The 19,312-nt window shown below is 45.5% G+C and overlaps 2 protein-coding genes across 4 annotated transcripts in view; both read right to left on the reverse strand.

The window, feature by feature from the left end:
• Positions 1-19,312, reverse strand: part of Ralgps1 (Ral GEF with PH domain and SH3 binding motif 1) — a 247,154-nt gene that overhangs the window by 203,567 nt on the left and 24,275 nt on the right. For all 3 annotated transcript variants that reach the window (XM_076845456.2, XM_076845460.2, XM_076845457.2), the window contains exons 2-3: positions 8,657-8,778; positions 6,010-6,117 (exon numbers count right to left, since the gene is read on the reverse strand). In XM_076845456.2, coding sequence (XP_076701571.1) covers positions 6,010-6,117; positions 8,657-8,713 — 165 coding nt within the window. In that variant the 5' untranslated portion in view covers positions 8,714-8,778. The remainder of the gene's footprint in view (positions 1-6,009; positions 6,118-8,656; positions 8,779-19,312) is intronic.
• The window catches only part of Zbtb34 (zinc finger and BTB domain containing 34), a 76,364-nt gene continuing 65,793 nt past the window's right edge, over positions 8,742-19,312 (reverse strand). The window contains exon 4 of the mRNA XM_076845462.1: positions 8,742-8,778. The gene's annotated coding sequence lies outside the window, so the exon portion shown is untranslated. The remainder of the gene's footprint in view (positions 8,779-19,312) is intronic.

The following is a 19,312-nucleotide window of genomic DNA, read 5'->3' on the forward strand; positions in this document are numbered from 1 at the left end:
GTGCATCAGACACTGAACTATTATTATGCAGCTTTTAGAAAAGTGATGCCAAGCCTGGAGGTGCAGGCCTGTAATCCCAGTGACTCCAGAGGCTGAGGGAGGAGGACTGCAAGTTCAAAGCCAGCCTCAGCAACTTAGTGAGGCCCTAAATAACTCATTAAGTGTTAAAAAATAATAATAAAAACAGCTGGGAATGTGGCTTAGTGGGAAGTGTTCCTGGGTTCAATCCCAGTACCAAAAATTAAAATAAAATAAATTTAAAATAAAAATATAGTAAAGAAATCTGCACATATTGATCTGGAAGTATGTCCCCAATTTATTAATGAAAAATACAAGTCCAATGCAGCTTTCTGCTCTGATTTCAGCCACTGGGGAAGTAGGAGGACTGAGGTAAGCAGCAGAGCAACCCTGGCTAAAAAAAAAAAAAAAAAAAAAAAAAAAAAAAAAAAATGAGGACTTTGAAATTATTTAACCCTTTTATTATAAAACAATACACATTTATAGAAAATCACATCAACAAACACAAAGTTTTATAACTTATTAGAATACCTTAGCCAGGTATGGGGCTGAGGCTCAATGATAGAGCACTTGCCTGGTATGTGTGAGGCACTGGGTTCAATTCTCAGCACCACATCTAAATAAATAAATGAAATAAAGGTCTATCAATGACTAAAAAAATATTTTAAAAATGCTCACGCCTGTAATCCCAGTGGCTCAGGGAGCTGAGACAGGACAAGGATCACAAGTTCAAAGCCAGCCTCAGCTACAGTGAGGCACTAAGCAACTCAGTGAGACCCTGTCTCTAAATAAAATACAAAATAGGCTGGGGATGTGGCTCAGTGCTGGAGTGTCCCCCAGTTCCCCAGTACCAAAAGAAAAAAAAAAAAAAAAAGAGTACCTTTTAGCCACAACCCAGGTCAAGAAATAACCACACAAAATTAATGATGAAAGGAGAAACACAATGGAATACAAACAATGGAATACTATCCAGCCTTAAAAAGGAAGGACACTCTGACACATGGATGAACCTTGAAGACATTATGCTGAGTTAAATAAGCCAGGCCCAAAAGGACAAATGCTATGATTTCACTTATCTGAGGGACCTCAAGTAGTCAAAATTCATAGAGACAGAAAGAATGGTGGCTGCTACAGGCTGTGGGAGGAGGAATTGGGGATACAGAGTTGCAGTTCTGCAAGATGAAAACAGTTCTGGAGTTTGGCTGCACAACAATGTGAATGTACTGGATGAAATGCACAGGTAACAACTGTTAAGATGGTAACTTTTATAGTATCTACATTTTACCACCCTGGAAGCTCCCTATAAGCTTTGTCCCAGTCACAGGTTCCCTCCTCCCCACTCTCCTGATGCTCCTCAAGTCTCTTCATAATTTCATCCCAAAGCTTGTACACCTAGTATCATAGTGCACTCTATTTCACTCTTTAAAAACTTTGGGGTGTGTGTTTTTACATCTCCTTTAATCTACAAGTACCTTCTCCATTCCTCTATATTCCTCCCCATACTCACAGGGCTGGTCGCCATGTTTTTCCATCCTTGGTATTTCCAATCAACAGCTGGACCCACAGGCTCCTTCAGACACAGATTCTGTCCCTCTGGCAAGACTAGAGGTGGGTGCTTTGCTTTTCAGCAGGCACATAATGTTGTGATGTCAATGGTTGTTGATGCTCACTGCTTGAATCTATTCATTCACTGGGTTTACAAAATGATGGCATTCCAATTCTTTCATGTCTTTTCCATTCATTAACTGAACTAATCTAATGAAGACACACTTTCCCTCATCTATTATTAGGTTATCCAGCATCGCTCAAAAGCAAAAGGAAACTCAAATGCTTGACTGTTTTCTCACATGTATCAGGGTTTAAGGTAATAAATTGGTCTCCTATCATCACATAGTGGTGACCCATTGTTTGATGGATTTCAATCAATTGAGATTATTATTCTTTTGAAGGTCAAATTGTCCCCTCACTGGACAGTAGGAGCTTCTAGCTGGCTGTCCTTGACAGCTTCCTCTTTAGAAATGGAAGATGTACCCAGATCATCATCTCTTATCCCAGACTTGGAATTAGCTAGCCCTCTAGAAGTCCAGGAATCTTTTAGTGAAAAATGATATTTCAAGTCCACAGTCTGGAATTCATACCCAATATTTCCAATTCAGGTTCAGGATACCTTTTAAAAAAAAAAACTTACTTAGCCTATTGTGTATTGCATTCATATCTTCCTTCTTCTATACCAAAAATCCATGTCCCGAGTACCACAAGTAGACTAGGATTACAGTATTTCATAATTACTAATTTACTTTATCCTATGTTATATATACAGCAGTCTATTCTCAGAATAACAATACTAATGCTACCACCACCTACATACAAGCTGAGAATACTTATGAAATTTTTTGCAGATGTTCTCTCCATTCTCTCCCCATACTTTAAAAGAGTTTAAACACTATAAGAACAGCAGTCTGTGTACTGTCAGGGCATAGCCATTGTAAGCTCCTCCTTCTGTGTTTGAATCCGCACTTAATCTCAGTTCTATGAGTAACAGGCATGCTCACTGTTCTCCGCCAGTCCCTCTCATGACGCTTCTAGTTGTTCTCATTCTCTGAGCTTGTCCAGCAGATTCCTCAGGAAGAGCCTAGGGGCAATATCCTCTGAGGACCTGCTGGTTCATAACAGGGTATCTGTGTCCTTGACACTCTACAGTCAGTTTTGCTGGATATAAAATTTTTCAACTTACTTTTTCCTTCTTTCCTTGACTTACTCAATTATCCTATTCCATTTTTCTCTGGCATTAAAAAAAAATGCTTCTTTCTAAAAGACTGGTGGTGATCTAATCTTTCCCTAATAAGTTATTTGCCATTTTTTCCAAGATGTGCAAAGGATTTTTCCTTTCCCTTTAAAAATCCAGTAGTTTGGGCTGGGGCTGTAGTTCAGTGGCTGAGTGCTTGTCTGGCATGTATGAGGCACTGGGTTTGATCCTTAGCACCACATAAAAAGAAATAAATAAAATAAAGACATGCTATCCGTGTACAACTACAGAAAAAAGTTGTGTTTTTTTTTTTAAATCCAGTAGTTTATCAAGAATGTCTGTAGTCATGGTCATTCAGTTCTTTCAATATGTAGCCCTGAATTTTATTTTTCATAAACTTTTCATAAATATAAGTATTGTTCAGTTCCCTTGCCTTTTTATTCCCTTTCGAGGATTCCACTATCTATATGTTGGAGATTTTTGACTAACACACTGTCACTTTGCCTCCAAGTCTTAAGATCTCTTTCATTTATTTTTATATGAAAGTTCTCTCTCTTACAGCATCTTCTGCTATGTTTATCTATTCCTGTGTTCCTTTCAGCTCAATTTTTTGTTTCCAAAGGAATTTTTCTTTTATTTTCTCTTTTTTCCCTAAGTTCCATTACTTCATTTCTAAGATTCTTCTATTTTCAAAGTTGATCACTTTTTTTTTTTTTTTTTTTGGTACTGGGGATAGAACTCAGGGACACTGGAGCACTGAGCCGCATCCCCAGCCCTATTTTATGTTTTACTTAGACAGGGTCTCATGAGTTGCTTAGCACCTTGCTTTTGCTTGAGGCTAGCTTTGAACTCAAGATCCTCCTGCCTTAGCCTACTGAACTGCTGGCATTATAAGCCTTCGCCACCATGCCCAGCTCTTAGGTCATTTTGAAATAGTCAGCTTCAGGTTTTATTTGTTTTATGGTGCACATCTCCACCAAACTTTCATTGCCTACAGGATTCTCTTTCTTTCTCATGATAATTTTTAGTGAGATTTGACAACAATAAGTTTCTTTTGAATATTTTTATGTAAAATAAGTTTTTTGAACCTTTGGAGAGAAACATGTTCAGGGTACCTTTTCTAACTTCTCATAGTTCTTTTAGGTTAGTGTCATGTGGTATTCAAAAATGTGGCAGTTACTTTTTGAGGTTTCTTAGACACAAATGCACTTTTATTTTTGTAACTTCAACTCTTTTTTAAAGAGGCTACTAGAAAATATAAACTTGCATCTGAGACATGGACTACACATCTCTTGAGCAGTGTGTCAGCTCCAGTTTCAAATCCCAGCCATGCCACTTTCTGTCTGTGTGAGGTGACGCTCTTTTCTAAGCACTGATTTGCTTCTCTGTTATCTAAGAATAATAATTATGGCTAATTCATAAGGAGAAGGGAATTAAATAAGACATGTAAAACATTAAGCATAAGATCTAGACATAGGACGTATCTAAAATTGAAGTTGTTCTTATTACCTCCTAGTATTGGGTGTATACGAGTTTCAGAGTTGGATCTGTCGGCACCTGGCTATATGATCCATGTAAGAAAATCAACCATATGGTCCTCAGTTTCTCTTTCAGACAATCAGGAACTGAGGATATGCCCCAATAGGCTGTTGTGAGAATTAACACATACTGAGCACCTACTATGAGCTAAGTACATTTTGGGCACTGGGAAAAATCAATGAAAAAGTCAGTTCTTGACCTTAGGGAGCTTACATTCCAGTGGAGAAGACATGCAATTAAAAAAAAGTAGTGTTCTATAATGTAATGTTAGGTTCCAACATAATGTGTAATAGGAATGCTGAAGAAAAACAGAGCTGACCGCTAAGGGGAGAGTGGTGGAGGACACTGCCTACACCAGGGAAAGGGAGGACTGACGTTTGAATGGAGACTGAGCAGGCTGCTGGACTGAAGGAAGAACCAGGCAGAGGCTCCGGGGAGGCTAGAGAGAAGGCAGTCAGTATGCAGGAGGGGACCGTGGCCAGATCCCTAGGCAGGGGCCTCAGGAGGCACCCTCACTGGAGTGGGAAGGAGGAGCCACTGTAGAAATCGTAGCAGGTTTTCAATGGATCCCTAGACACACTGGAGAGCATGTGTGCACAAGGCCCAGCACAGCCTTCCATGGATCTAAAGATCTACAGCCCTTGGAAAGAGCTCAGAATCAGACTTGAGGCCATCCCAGAGCCAATATCCCCCCTCTATCCACAAAGTCAAAGGAGGAAACCAAGTCACAGCAAAACATGGAGCCACCTCTGCTCCACCCAAGGGGAAGTCTCTCTGTCAGATCAACAGTAGCTGGAGAAAAAACAATTTTTTGAATTTATGATTTTTATTTTATTTTTAAATTTTATTGGTATACTATATTATACATAATAGTGAATTCATTATGCCATATTTGCATATGCACACAGCTTAACCAATCTCATTGCCCAGCCCACCCCTTTCCCTCTACTCCTTCTTCCCTTTATCTACTTGCTCTAATCTACTGATCTTCCTCCTATTATTATTATTATTAATTAGCCCATTAGAATTACATATATGTGGGGGGTTATTTGTGGTATATCTGTACCTGGACACAGCATAATCTGGTACATTTCATTCCTGGTACTTTCTCATGGCCCCCTCCTCCTTTTCTCTTGATTTTCTTCCTCTTCTCTATTGATCTTCCTTTTATTTTTGTGAAATCCCCCTTCTTAAATTTATAATTTTTAAAAATTACACAAATAATGTTGTCTATCGTTGTAGAAAATGACTATTATAAAAATATGGCATGTGCAAATAGATAAAAGAAGAAATATTAAAATAAATTTAAATTTAATTTAATTTAATTTAAACAGTATAGTAAATATGTTTGGCTCTGTAGATCTGATTATTTACGAGTATATATCAAATTTAGAACTTATCCCATTATGGGTGTGTGTACACACACACTACATGTGTATGCTTGTGTGTGCGTGTGCATGTGTGCTGAGAATGCTGTCTAGAAGCAGCCCATTCTCCAGCACTGTGCTGGACCTGCGACCTTTGCCTCCTCGTTGTGTATACTGTGTGTGCCTTCCACAATGGTAACAGCCAGACCCACAGCCTCCTTTCCAACGGGTATTTCATAAAGGACATAGCGTCCTTTATCCAACACTCCCCTCCTGGGAAGGAATCCCAGAGCCATGTTGCCCTCTAGCACCCTATCACTGTGTCACTGTGTCACTTACGGCAAACTCCTCAGGAGTCACTTTCAAGACATCGAAGACAACGGCGTCATAGCTCTTGCTGGCATAGTCGCAGCTCTGGCCCTCCAGAGAGTCTGAGCTGCTGCTGCCCTGTGAAGAAAGTGGAGAGCGCACAGGCTGAGGGTCTGCCCTGGAATCACTGCCTCAACTGCCCCACAGGGAGGTCAGAGGAGGACTGATCACACAATGAAAAGGCTTCTGTGGCCAGCACGTCACTCTTGTCCAGGCACTGTGACAAGCACTTCACACACAGGATCTTATTTAATTCTCATGAGCCCCCATGCATACACACCATTATTATTCCCATTTTACAGATAAGGAAGCAGAGGCAGAGTTACTTCTCCAGGGTACCTCAGCTGTGAAACTGGAAGTCAGAATGTGAACCTAGTTTTCCATGACACCAAAACACGTGCTTTCAATGGCCACCCTCAACTGCTCTGTCCAGTGTTAAAAAAAAGTAAGTAAGTAAAAAGCTACGGCACAGGGCTGGGGGCGGGCTCAGAGACAGAGGGCTTGCCTAGCAGGTCAGATCCTGGGTTCCTGAGTGCAGAATGGCTGATAGAGCTTCATCTCTATCCCAGCCACCCCACTTTCTGTCTGTATGAGATGACATTCTTCTCTAAGCACTGATTTGCTTATCTGTTATCTAAGAATAATAATTATGCCTAATTCGTAAGGAGAAGGGAATTAAATAAGACATGTAAAACATTTAGCAAAAGACCTAGACATAGGAGGTTTCCAAAAACGGAAGCTGTTCTTATTACCTCCCAGTATTGGGTGTATACGAGTTTCAGAGCTGGACCTGTCGGCACCTGGGCTATATGATCCATGTAAGAAAATCAACCACATCAAAATCAACCTACAGAGCTTCATCTCTATGAATCATTCTGCACTCAGTACCCACCTTCCAGGGAGGTACTGAGTACCCACCTCCATCAGGCTTGACAGGGCTGATTTCCTCTGGGACAGTACAGTGTCATGGTTAGCGGGACAAACTCAAGAGACACAATAGGCTGGCTTAGACCCCACCCAGCTGGCCAGCTATGAGATCCAAAGCCAGCATGTTCACCTCTCTGTGCCTTTAGTTCCTCATCTATAAACTGGAATATCAATACATACCTGTGGTGGTCACTGTGAGGGTTAAGTGAGAGAAACCCTGTGTACCACATTTTAAAAACTGCCTGGAATAGAGTAAAAGCTAAATTATGGGTGTGTATGGGTATAACTGTGCCATCCCATCACTAAGATTTATTGAGCACTTCAATTATACATGCTAATTCATTCATTCATTCATTCAAGGAACATTACCAAATACTTACCAAGTGCTGGTACACACCTACACACATGCAGCCTTCCCTCTGTATTCATGGGGGATTGGTTCAGGACCTCTCAAGGATGTCCAAATCTGCAGTTGCTCAAGTCCCTTACATAAATGGCTTAGTATTTGCCAATAACATATGTGTATGCTCTTGCATACTCTGAATCATTTCTAGATACAATACCTAATACAATGTAAATAGTTGTTACACTGTATTGTTAGGGAATAATGACAAGAAAAAAGTTATGTTCAGAACAATTTTTTTAGAACATTTTCAATCTATAGTTGGTGGATCTCATGGATACAGGGGGCCAACAAAATATAGTACATATACATATCATGTATAGGCCCACAAGTATACACACAGATCAGAGAAGTTTTACTCTACTATTACAGTTGGAAACAGAAGTCTAATTCCTCCAGTTATCAGAGTCCTTTCCTGGGATTTCAGGTTTTATAACTTTCCTATAATACTCTACCGTACCTGCTCCAAACACACACACGCATTCACGGGGACTTGTTTAATCAAAAGTTGCCCCAAACATTTTCCTTGGTGATGATGATGATGGTGAAGCTATAGCAACTTAATTTAAACTATACGGGCCCTTGTGAGGAATCTGAAGCTTGATTTCAAGATTAGAAATCAAAATAAGGAATTTTTTGAAAGATTTATAAGAAATGAACTGGTTCCCATGACTTTCTGGCTGGTCACCAGGATGACTTCAAAAGCCCCACTTGTGGTGAGCTCAGGACCCCAACACTGCCTTGCCAGTGTATCAGAGGGGCCAGGAATTATGCAGTCAGCAAAGAGGGCCTCAGGTGATGCCCACTTCTCCTACAAGTCTGTTCCATTACTGAGCATGGAAAGCAAACTCCCACACCCCATGCAGGGGCCTGGCCCAGGCCACTCTCAGACCACCAACCCTTACAGCCATTTCCTACAGAGCAAGGCAAACAAGAACACGGGCCAGTTGGAATTATTTCTGTCTGACTTCATTCTGGAATGTGCGACTTATTTATAATCAGCAGCGGCTTTTCCTGGGAAAGGTCTGATCCCTTTTTGCCACCAAAATGGAATGTGGCACTTGCTACGGCTGGACTGGGCAGGTATTTGTTTTCCTTTGAAGAGAACGACTTCAGAAACACACTGATCCTCAGAGCTGACTGCCTCCCAAATCTCACGCCTGGCATGGCCAGGGGCCTTGCGAGTGCTAAGAATGGTAGCATTCACGGGGGTCTGTGGCCTTGCTGCCCCAGCTCAGCTGGAAGGCCCCTCCCACCCACTGTCCCAAATCATTGCAGCTTCTATACCTGTGGAGTGGCAGAGGTGACCAACACGCTAGCCATCAGACCATTCCTCTTGTACATAGTCTCCAGGCCGCAGGGAGCTTCAGGGCAGCCTCTGCCGGTGACATAACCTGCCTGGAGGAGTCCTGCAAGGCAGAGGGGCTCATAAAAATCAGGTTTTGAAACCAATTGAACCTCCCCCAGGGGAGAGCTGTGCCAGACTTCAGCAGAACCCCTAGGAGGATACCTTAAAAGAAAGGTCAGCTGGTGGCCTTGGCACCAAATATGGCCCACAAAGGTCGTCTGTTGGGCTGGCTTGTGCAGAGTTTTATTAGTCTTTAAATTAATTACCAACATCTAAAAACTGGAAGATTTCCCATAGAATTCTGGATCTCTGACTTTCCTGACAGCACTGGGCCCACGTCTCTGCACAGTGACCATCAGCTCAGCTGAGCAGAGGCTGCCCCATGCATCAGAGCTTTTGGTCCCCACCTGGTCTGTGCAATCATTTCAGTGTATATGTGACCCTTGTAGGTAGATGGAGTTTGTGGACTTTGTCTTAAGACAAAGGTGGAGTGAAGACAATCTGATCCTACTGTGCACCCCAGGCACCACATCACTTCCTCAATAACTCCCTGGGTGACAGCGGGATTCATCATGCGCCAAGCACTTGACATCCACCATCTCATCCCTCCCCCGATCCTGAGGCGGCTCCACTCGTCACACTCATGTTCTTTGCTCATGCCATCCCACCATCATGTCATCACTCATTACCTGCTCCTAGGTCACCTCTGATTATCATGCAGACACCACCCAACAGAATGGGCTGCTCCCACACCATGTTTGCACACCTTCGGAAGCATCCACCACATCCCAGAGCATAGAGTAGCTGCCAACACTTTTCTTGGCAGGAAAGTGGCCAAGAGTGTAGGGTGGATAGGTAGGGGAACACCAGTCAAAAGCCACCTGCAACTACCCAGGTAAGAGATGAGGGGAGTCCTCTGAGCTAAAGTGGGAGCAATGAAGACAGGAGAGAAAAACGGAGGACAGAGATTCCACAGAAACTGAGGTGAGGGAGAGCTGGACACCAAATGGATGGCTTCTGGCTTGAGATGCCAGAAGGATGCTGTGTCCCTCATCATGGAAGAACAGAGGTAGCATGATGGACTTGGGGGAAGGAGATGAACTTGACCTGGGACATGTAGCATCTACGGTGCCATGAAGAACTTAGTCCCAGAAGGCAAGACCTAGCCCAAAGGACACCAGGAAAGATGAAAAGTGCCAGTCCACCCTTGACTCAACTGTGCCCCCGTGGCTCTGTCATGGGCCCCATCATAGAGCAGAAATCTGTCACAAAGTCCAGTGAACAGAAGGGACATCAGATGACTAGGCTCCTCTTCGCATGTCCTCAACATGCCAGTGACACATCTCTCATCCTGCTAGCTAGCTGCTCAGCTCCATCCTGTGAGCCCTCTGCCTTCTCTGACTTCCCCAGTCTGCCCTATAAACACCACTAAATGTGGTCCTGGATGACATCATCGAGTACCCCAATGTCCTAGGCAGGAAAAGGTGTGCGCTGACTAAGTGAGAGGAGGTCCTGATCTGCAGACATTGCCCAGGCAGAATTTAGAGGCAAAGTGAGTTTGTGACTTGCTTTCAAATGGGCAAAACTCACATGAGCAGAGATGAAGCAAAAAAGGTAGCGTGTTCACAGATGCAAGATCCAGAGCAGAGAGCACACGGGAGTCCACTGTTCTGGTCTCTCAATCTTTCCTAGTGCCTGATAATTTTCGTTTAAAAAAAGGAAAAACAGGGACTGGGGTTGAGGCTCAGTGGTAGAGCACTTGACTAGCATGTGTTAGGCACGGGATTCAATTTCCAGCACCACATTTAATAAATAAACAAAGGTCCATCAACAAATAAAGACAGCTTAAAAAGTAGGCAGAATTTTTAAAAAAGGAAATACAGACAAAAAGAACCAGTCAGGTAAAGAGGAAACACTGAGCCAGAGAGACCAAATTCCGTTTTCGTGACCAAGGAAAGAAGATGAGCTGAGAAGGCTCATTTCTTAATCATTTTTGTCCCAGGAAAAGCGTGTTCCCTGTCATCAAGGACCACGAATCCCACAGCTGGTATAGGCTTAGAAAGCGGTGCATAAAATATTCAAGTTGACATTTCTCAAAAGAAAATATGTCACCAGCATACAAGGGAAATGCTGTCAGGGAAGTGCAAATCAGAACACTAACACCCCACCTCATGCCCTAGGGTAGCTAGAATTCAAAGGAGGAAAACGAATGGCCCATAGCAAGTGCTCCATGGTGTGGAGCAGTGGAACCCCTGTGCATAGCTGGTGGGTCAGCAAAATGGTATAACCACTTGGGAAAATTAGCAGCTCCTTAAAGTTAAACCAAAACTTACCACACAACCCAAACATTGTATTCCTAAGGATCTATCTAAAAAAAGATGAAGACATATCCACACAAAGGCATGTATGTGAATGTTTATAGGAGCATTCAAAAGCTGGAAGCAATTCAGATGTTCATCAGATGGCAAATGCATAAGCATGGTAAGACATTCACCCGATGTAGTACTACTAGCTATAAAAAGAAATGAAATACTAATACAAGCTATAACACGATTAAACCTCAGAAGCACTACACTAAGTAAAAGAAGTCAGATGCAAAAGAATGCATTGTATGAGTCCATCTTACGAAATGTCTAAAAAAGGCAAGTTTATAGAGCTAACATGCCATCAGTGGGGCTGAGGTCGGGGTGCTACATAGGGACACAAGAGCGTTTTTGGAGGTGATGAAAATGTTCTAAAACCAGATGGTGGTGACAGGTACACAGCTCCAGAAATGTGGTTCTATGACATATAAATAGCAGCACAATAAAGAATCATGCTGAACTGTTTCATAATGGTGATTCCAACCCGCACACGTAAATTTCTTGAAATGAGCAAATAAATACTAAAGCACTAAAAATATGTTGTATTAGTACATAATAACAAAAAGGGAAATATTAAACTTTGAGGAATTTCCTTGCCAAGGAGATGGAACTGAGAGTAGCAGCCCCAGAGCCAGGGAAAGGCCTCCTGGACCTGGGTGGACAAAACAGTCCACTAGAAACCCTTGAGATAGTCAGGCATCAGAATGCAAAATCCAAAAACCATGATGAAAAGAAATGCCAGCTCAGGGGTGCCAGGCTGGACCAGGCCCTTGGGCTATCTCAACAAGACTAACCGACTGGAACAGGTGGACATCTGGCTGGGGGTCTGGCAACAACCCCAGCAGGCCATTCAAGGCCAAAACAGACAAGCCTGCTGGGATGGAACCTGCCCAGCTTGGTTCAGACAGGATCATAGTAAGTCACCATGGGAGGCCGAGTGGGGGACGGCCAACTGGCCCATCTTCTGAGTGGATCCCCCCCTGCTCATTTCAAGGCTGAGGTGGGCTTTGCTCTTGTTGGATGTGCCTGGCACTCTGTGGGTCTCCCCAAGAGGATCTCCGACTGCTCAGCCTGGTCAAACCAAAGGCCTCCTCTCCCTACTTGTTCTGTGTCACACAGTCTTCCACACAGATGCCACGGCTATTCAGGCCTTCTGCCTGCACTGGCCATAGGCTCCCTGCGTCCCATCTGAAGGATGCCAACAGCCCCAGCCACTTCTCCAGTTAGGGGCCAGCATAGCACTAAGAGAGCATGGTGTGGGAGAGGCAGTGGCTGGATATTACATTTTTAGCTTATTTAATCTTCACAACAGTCCCAGACTTCTTGAATCCCAATGAGAAACAAGCACAGAGAAGAAGCATGACCTACTGCTAGTTAGGGACAGGACCAGGGAGTTCAAACCCTCATCAGTGAACACTGGGGCCTGGGCTCTGACCATCCCTGACACCGCCTTCTGCAGAGCCCAGGTGGGGACTAGCCATGGCAGCACAAGGAAGGCTCTGCCAGGCCAGCGAGGGACAAGCACTCGTTTAGGCTGCTAGTTACTGTCCACATTAGCCTTACCCTAAAAGCTTCTATTCACTTATTACTTTCTCTTTTCCTAAAACAAAAAAATAAGCTATGTTTAAGAAGGAACAACAGCACTTCCAGCTCTCATTGCTAGAAGGCGGGTTCCCAATAGAGGGCTCTGGGCTCCAAGTTCAGAGAGCCAAGCCCTAGAGTTGGAGTTCAGGGCTCCCCCACCCTGTGGCCCCCATCCACCTCGAGATGAAGTGTGGCAGCAGCAGTGTGTGACCCCTTATGCTTTCTATGGAAGGCCTGAGCTGGAAAGACAGAGCGCTTGTTTCCGATCTGACTCCTGCATGTCTCGCCACTGACAAAAACAGCCAAATTTATGGGCAGTAACTCTCAGACAAGCGATATTTCACATGCTAAGAAATAACAGGACCAAGCAGAGCAGAGCATCCCTGCCAGGTCCAGAGAACTCCCCACCATCCAACTTCCATCCTGGAGCCTGCTAAGCCACGACTCCTATATCAGGGAGTAGACTCCCATTGGGGCTCAGCCTGGCCAGAAACCACCCTGAGAACTGCCCCTCCACCCCAGAAGAGGGCCCTGAAGACTGTGCCGCCCAGGCCAGACCAACTGTACCCAAGTGGCCACCTACTCTCCCGGGAACTCAGGACCCCGAGACACCAGTTTCTGCTCATCAACCAGGTGGGGGCACTGTGCCCTCAGGAGCAGAGGGTGGCCCTGTGAAGGGACAGTCTGGTCAGTGGTGTGTATGCAGGGAGGAAGCAGATGCACAAAGAAGCGGGGGAGAGAATGGCCAGGACTCTGTCATAAAGCTGCTTTCACGGCCACATGGTCAAAGTAGTTTCCAAAAGACCTTGTTGAAGGCTAGTTCCTAAACATCAATCCACCAGAAACCTAACACTGAAAATGCAAATGGGAAAGAGACACACCATTCATTCACTGAGCATTTTTTTTTTTAAGACAAGATCCCGCTTTTTGGCCTGGGGTTGGCCTTGAACTTGTGATTCTACTACCTTAGCCTCCCAAGTAGCTGAAATTACAGGCATGCACCACCACACTCAACAGCTTGTAACTGTTTTGTGCCATGGATCCTTTGGGGCCTCTTGTCACAGAAATGATTTTTAATACATGAAATAAAATTACACAGGAAACCAATTAAAATGAAGTTATTATTTTTAAAACAATTCATAATGTAGTAATATGTATTTTATGTAAGAGATTATATGTGTATGTATTTCTTTATTATTGTGTTAAGTAACAAGATCTATCAGTGAATCTAATAGCTACATTAATTTAAAAATAGTTAGGAGCATAGATACTCTAAGATGCCCACAATTATAAAGTGGGCATCTGTGATATCTATTGGTAACAAAGTGCCAGTTGTTAGTATTGTTGTCTGTCTGTATTAATAAATGAAAAAAATGCTAAATTTCAGTTAGAAGTTAGTGAAAATAAAGATGTCATTTTTCCCATCCAAATTCATGGATGCCCCAGTCAAAAACAAACTAACCAACCCTGTTTCAGGTACTAGAGACCCGAAGTGAGCAGGCACATAAGGCCCCTGCCCCCACAGCACTTCACTAGAATGCTCACACCACAGAGAAGGAAGGAAGCTTCAGATACTGACAAATGCCATGAAGTAAAGTAGGGAGAAAGCTATTTTCCAGGATGGTCAAGGAAGGACTCTGAGAATGTGATGTTTGAGGTTTGATTTTATTATTGTTGTTTTGAGGACTGGGAATAGAACCCAGAGCTTCACATAAACTAGGCAAGTGCCCCACCACTGAGCTCCAACCCCAGCTGGTTGGAGGAGGCAGCCATGGAAATCAGTAGGAATATTTGCTGTAGAGGGCACAGCAAGTGCAAAGGCCCTGAGGTACACTTGAGCTTGGCAGATCTATGATGAAAGCCAAAGGCCACAACTGAAGCTTAGCCAAAAGAGTGGACAGACAGCCTAAGGCACAACAAGAAGAGCCTTGTCAGCCACATGAGGAGAGCACTAGGAACCCTTGTGCATGCAAGGGTTTGGAGCAGGGAGTGGCATGATCTGACCTGCACTGAGTTTGAAGATCACTGTGGCTGCTGTGTGGAGAATATCCCTGAGAGGCCAAAAATGGAAATAGTAGAGCCATTTAGGAGGTAAGAGATGGCAGTGGCTTGGGCTGCCAGCTGCAGGGAGGAGGGATGGGTGTGTGAGTTGTTTGGGAGGTAAACACATAGGCCTGCAGACGGATGCACAGAGGACAGGAAAGGAGCCAAGGATGGCATCTCAGTCTGGGGCTATCAGGAATGGGCAGGTGGCTGCTCAGAGGCTCATTCCCTTGCTCTTGCAGCAACCATCTACTAAGACACTGGTCAAGGACAAAGCCTTGTCCTCAGAGCCCTGGGGGCGTGGAAGGAAATAAGGAGACACCCCCAGGGCGTACTGGAGCACAAACAAGGGGGTGACTATGGCTTTCAGGGGTCAAAGTAGCTGCCCTGGGTCTTAAGCATGAGTGGGAATGTTCCAAGTCGGGGGCAGGGTGAGCACTGAGCATGTGGAGGCACAGGACCTGGGGGACACATGGGGTGCCAGGGTGCCCACAGCACAAGCAGTAGCAGCCCTTCACCCCTTCCCCGCCCCCCATGTCATCACAGAACAGCACAGACGCTGCAGATACACACAACAACGGAGGCAGGGAGGGCCCCAGGAGGCCACATGGGGGCCCTAGCGCTCAGCAGCAGCACCGGCTCCCGCTCACTCCCTCATCCCTTCAGCAAACTCTGCAAGTTTCTCCCAATCCCTGCTCTTTGCAAAGGAGTCAGACCAGCCCTGGGCCTCAATGAGCTCAGAGCTGCCTGGTCACCCACTGTCACCACCACAATGTATTGGAAACTAGCTTTGTGCCAGGCTCTGGCTAGAGAATTTATGTGTTTTATTAAGGATCTATTTGTTTTATTAAAATCCATGTTACAGATGAGGAAACCAAGGCTCAGGGAGTGATAACTGTAGCATGGCCACCCAACCTTCTGCAACTGCACCCCTGTGCCCCTGCTAGTCAGGAAGGTGGGTGCCACAGGGAGTGTGCCAGTGTTCTGGGTTTGGGCAAATGAGTCTGTACCATACCAAAACCCCATTCCTCCACCTCCATCTGCCTCTCAACACATACACACACACACACACACACACACTCTCTCTCTCTCTCACTCTCTCTCTCTCTCTCTCTGCCAATGCCTCCCTGGAAAACAAAACACGGCAGGAGAAAACGCAGTTCTCATGATGTAACTTCTTAAGAACGTGGCAGCTGCATCAGAACCACAGAACAATCCCACGTCTCTTTTCTATTCATGACAGAATCTGGCCTTGTGTGTGTGGGCTCCCAGCGAGGGAGAGGAAAATCCCAGATGCACCTCTGGTCTCCTTCCAAGCTTTCTGAGTGCCCCTTCAACCTTTCAGGTTCGAGAAACTAAGGAAATGGCCTGAGACAGTCAAGGCAGACCCTGCTGAGAGAGCAGAAGGATCACTTTTTCCTAAGCCCGGGGAGGTTGTTTCAAAGAAAATACACACTTCCAGGCCTGTCCAATTACAAGAGAGTGATTTCTTCCAAATGCCTCAGACAAGTACGAAAATGGATCCCAAACATGGTCTAGAGCCGCTTCCACAGGTGGATGGTGCTGCCCAGAAGCCGGCTGCATACTCCTCCCTCCTGTCACGCACAGGAGCTGTGACGAGGACAAATGGGAAGGAAGCTAAGCAGGCTTCTGTTCACGACCCGCACAGTGGTTCATCCACCTTGTGGGCCTGCGTGTGCACATGCTCCTGAACAAAGCCCAGGCCCGGTGCACTCGCCCACCAGCGACCACCTGCCAAGAGTGAGGAAAGGCCCTCCTGTGGGGCTAGAAGCGCTGTCATCTCCCTCCTCGGACCCTCTCCAGGCTCAACAGAACTCTTCCTGGCAAGTAGCAGCAGCTGGCGGCTCTCAAGGCAGGCCCTGGCCATGCAGACACACACTGGGCTTGAAATGCCATCACTCAGTTGGCACTCACAGGCTCCTTTCTAACCCCCTCCAGATGTGCAGCACTCCCCCTGTGGCTCCTCCTGGGGGACAGACAATGGGCTGAGGAGCTACTGCTGTGACCAAAATGTCACCTGTAGCTGAGTCTCCACCAGGAGAGGAGCCAACAGCACCTGGGCCAACAGCAGAAATGGTGAAAGTGGGATAAACCCGAGAGCCTGGGTGCTGAGGGAGGCCAGGGCCAGCAGCTTCGTGGGGAAGGAAGCACCCGTGCCTAAGTAGCTGCAGTAGGCACAGCAACAGGCACCAATCCGTGTCTCCCACGGCAGGCGCTCCCCAGGGCGCAGGACCAGGGGGGCACCAGTGGAGAAGTTCCCTCGCCCGCAGGGAACCTGAAGTCCATCCCAGGCTACCCAATCTTTCAAAGTAGGGGGATTTTCTGAATCTTTAAAATAAAATACATGTGCTTAGTAGAAGTATATAAACTGAACTGAAAGTTATAAAAGAAAAAAGGAAAGTCCCTCTCTTCACAGTCCATAGTTCCTGTCGCTGAGGTCACACAGTTCACAGAGAATAGGGCAGCATCATAATGCACACAGACCTGTAGCTATATGGAGACATAGATTCATACATATATAAATGCATCACAGAAACCTTTCTTTTTCAATACTAAAAACCTTTAGTTCTCTTCTTGACATCTGTTAAGAAAATACCCATGATAATAGGAACTATTATAAAATTACCAACAAGTCCGGCAAGCTGTTATACACCTGTAATCCCAGCTGCTTGTAAGGCTGAGGCAGGAGGATTCCAAGTTCTACACCGGCCTGGCAACTTAGCAAGACCTTGTTTTCAAATAAAATTAAAAGGGTAGGGATGTAGCTCAGTGGCAGAGCATTTGCCTAGCATATGTGAGAACCTGTGTTCAATCCCCAGTATGACAAAAATAATAATAAAAATAAAATATCACAATAATTTTAAATGAGTCAGTGGTTTAACAATCAGAGCAGTACCTACATCCATATGAAACACAGCGGGGCATTTTACAGCACCTGCTTTTCAGTCTACAAACACTGCTCCAAGCACACCTGAATTTGAGAGGACTTATAACTTGTAGCTTAACACCCTCCATCCCCAGGAGTTTACAACCAGCAGTCACAGGCTTGGTAGACACCAGTCCCAAAACAGCTACAGAGCAATCTCTGGAGCAGTGAAAGGAGCCAGGAGCCTCTCTGAGACTTAGGGAACAGATAAATCAGGATGGAATGCTCACCTGTCATTACTCTGTGCCCTTAACAAGCTGTTGGACCTGGCCAACCTTCTTGGAAAGATTCTTGGATTATGTATATAGAAGTAGCTGGCACAGCACCTGACACACAGCAAGCATTCAATTAAGGTATTGTGTCAGCTTTCTGTCACTGTAGCAAATACTGAGACAATGAGCTTTACAAAGACAAAAGTTCTGTTTGGCTCACGGAGGTTCCAGTCCATGACTGGCTGACCGCACTGCTTGGGGCCTGTGGTGAGGCAGAATGTCATGGCAGGAGCACATGGTGGAGCAAAACCACTCACCTCATAGCCAGGAAGCAAAGAGAGGAAGAGAAGAAGGCTGACTTCCACACACACACTTCCAGGGTACATCTCCAATGACCGAAAGCCCTCGAGCCCCACCTCTCAAAGGTTCCACCACCTCCCCAGAGCACCATCCTGGGGATGGAGCCCTTAAAATATGGGCCTTTGGGAGACCTTCAAGATGCAAACTCCAGAGTATCTCTGTTAATAGCCTCCACTAGCACCGTCACCCTCCTGGGGGCAGGGGTGGGCCAGGGCAATGCTCTCCTGGCATAAGGCCACAGGAAATTGATTTGAAGTTGAGATGGGATGAATGTGAATGAGGAATATGTATTTCCCCAAAGACCAGGAGGAGGTCCTGACTTTGGAGTAGAATTTTATTTTAGGCCCTCTGGGAAAGGCCAGCCAGTGCTTCCCCATCCCCCCAGCATGGTCCTACAAACCTCTCTGGAAACCAAAGGTCCCTCCCTTCCAAAACAAGGATGCAGAAGAGAGGAAGATGGGGAGAAGCATCCTTATCTGCAGCCACTAGCTGGGAAACAAGACCTGATGTCTTCTACAGCAGGAAAGGGGAGGGCAAATGATAAAGGCAGCAGATTGGGGCTGGGGTTTTAGCGGGGACTTGGGGAGACTCCTGAGTATGTGTTCAGAATCAAAACAAGAAGTGAACAGAGGGCAAAATACTAGAAATGCAAAAGAAAAAGGGCACATCTGGGCAAGGCCCAGCTCAAGAAAGTGGCGAGGAGGGACTGTGCTAGCTGCTCCCCTCTGGGTCGAGGGGGATGGCAGCGGAGAGGCCTGCAGAGGGGAAGCCCACAGGCTGCCCAGGCGTGGAGACCTTTGTTACCACAGGGAGCCCAGCCCTAACCAACCCAAGCCCCACACACAGGGAAACTCTGGCATGGGTGGTAAGGCAGGCGAGGTCTCCAGGAGCAGGGGGACTGCAGACAGTCCGGCAGCAGCAGGAGAAAGCACACCCAGAGGACAGAGGATGGACCAGGGGGCCCACCTGGATCCAGGGTGTCTTCAAGCATCACCCACATTCCACAGGGGGCACCACAGGGGTGAGGGGTAGGGTGGAAGTGCCAAAAGTATGTGGGGGCTGATGACTCTTTCATATCAAACTCCA

Source organism: Callospermophilus lateralis, chromosome 2 (genome assembly GCF_048772815.1).
Source record: "Callospermophilus lateralis isolate mCalLat2 chromosome 2, mCalLat2.hap1, whole genome shotgun sequence".
Classification (NCBI taxonomy): domain Eukaryota; kingdom Metazoa; phylum Chordata; class Mammalia; order Rodentia; family Sciuridae; genus Callospermophilus; species Callospermophilus lateralis.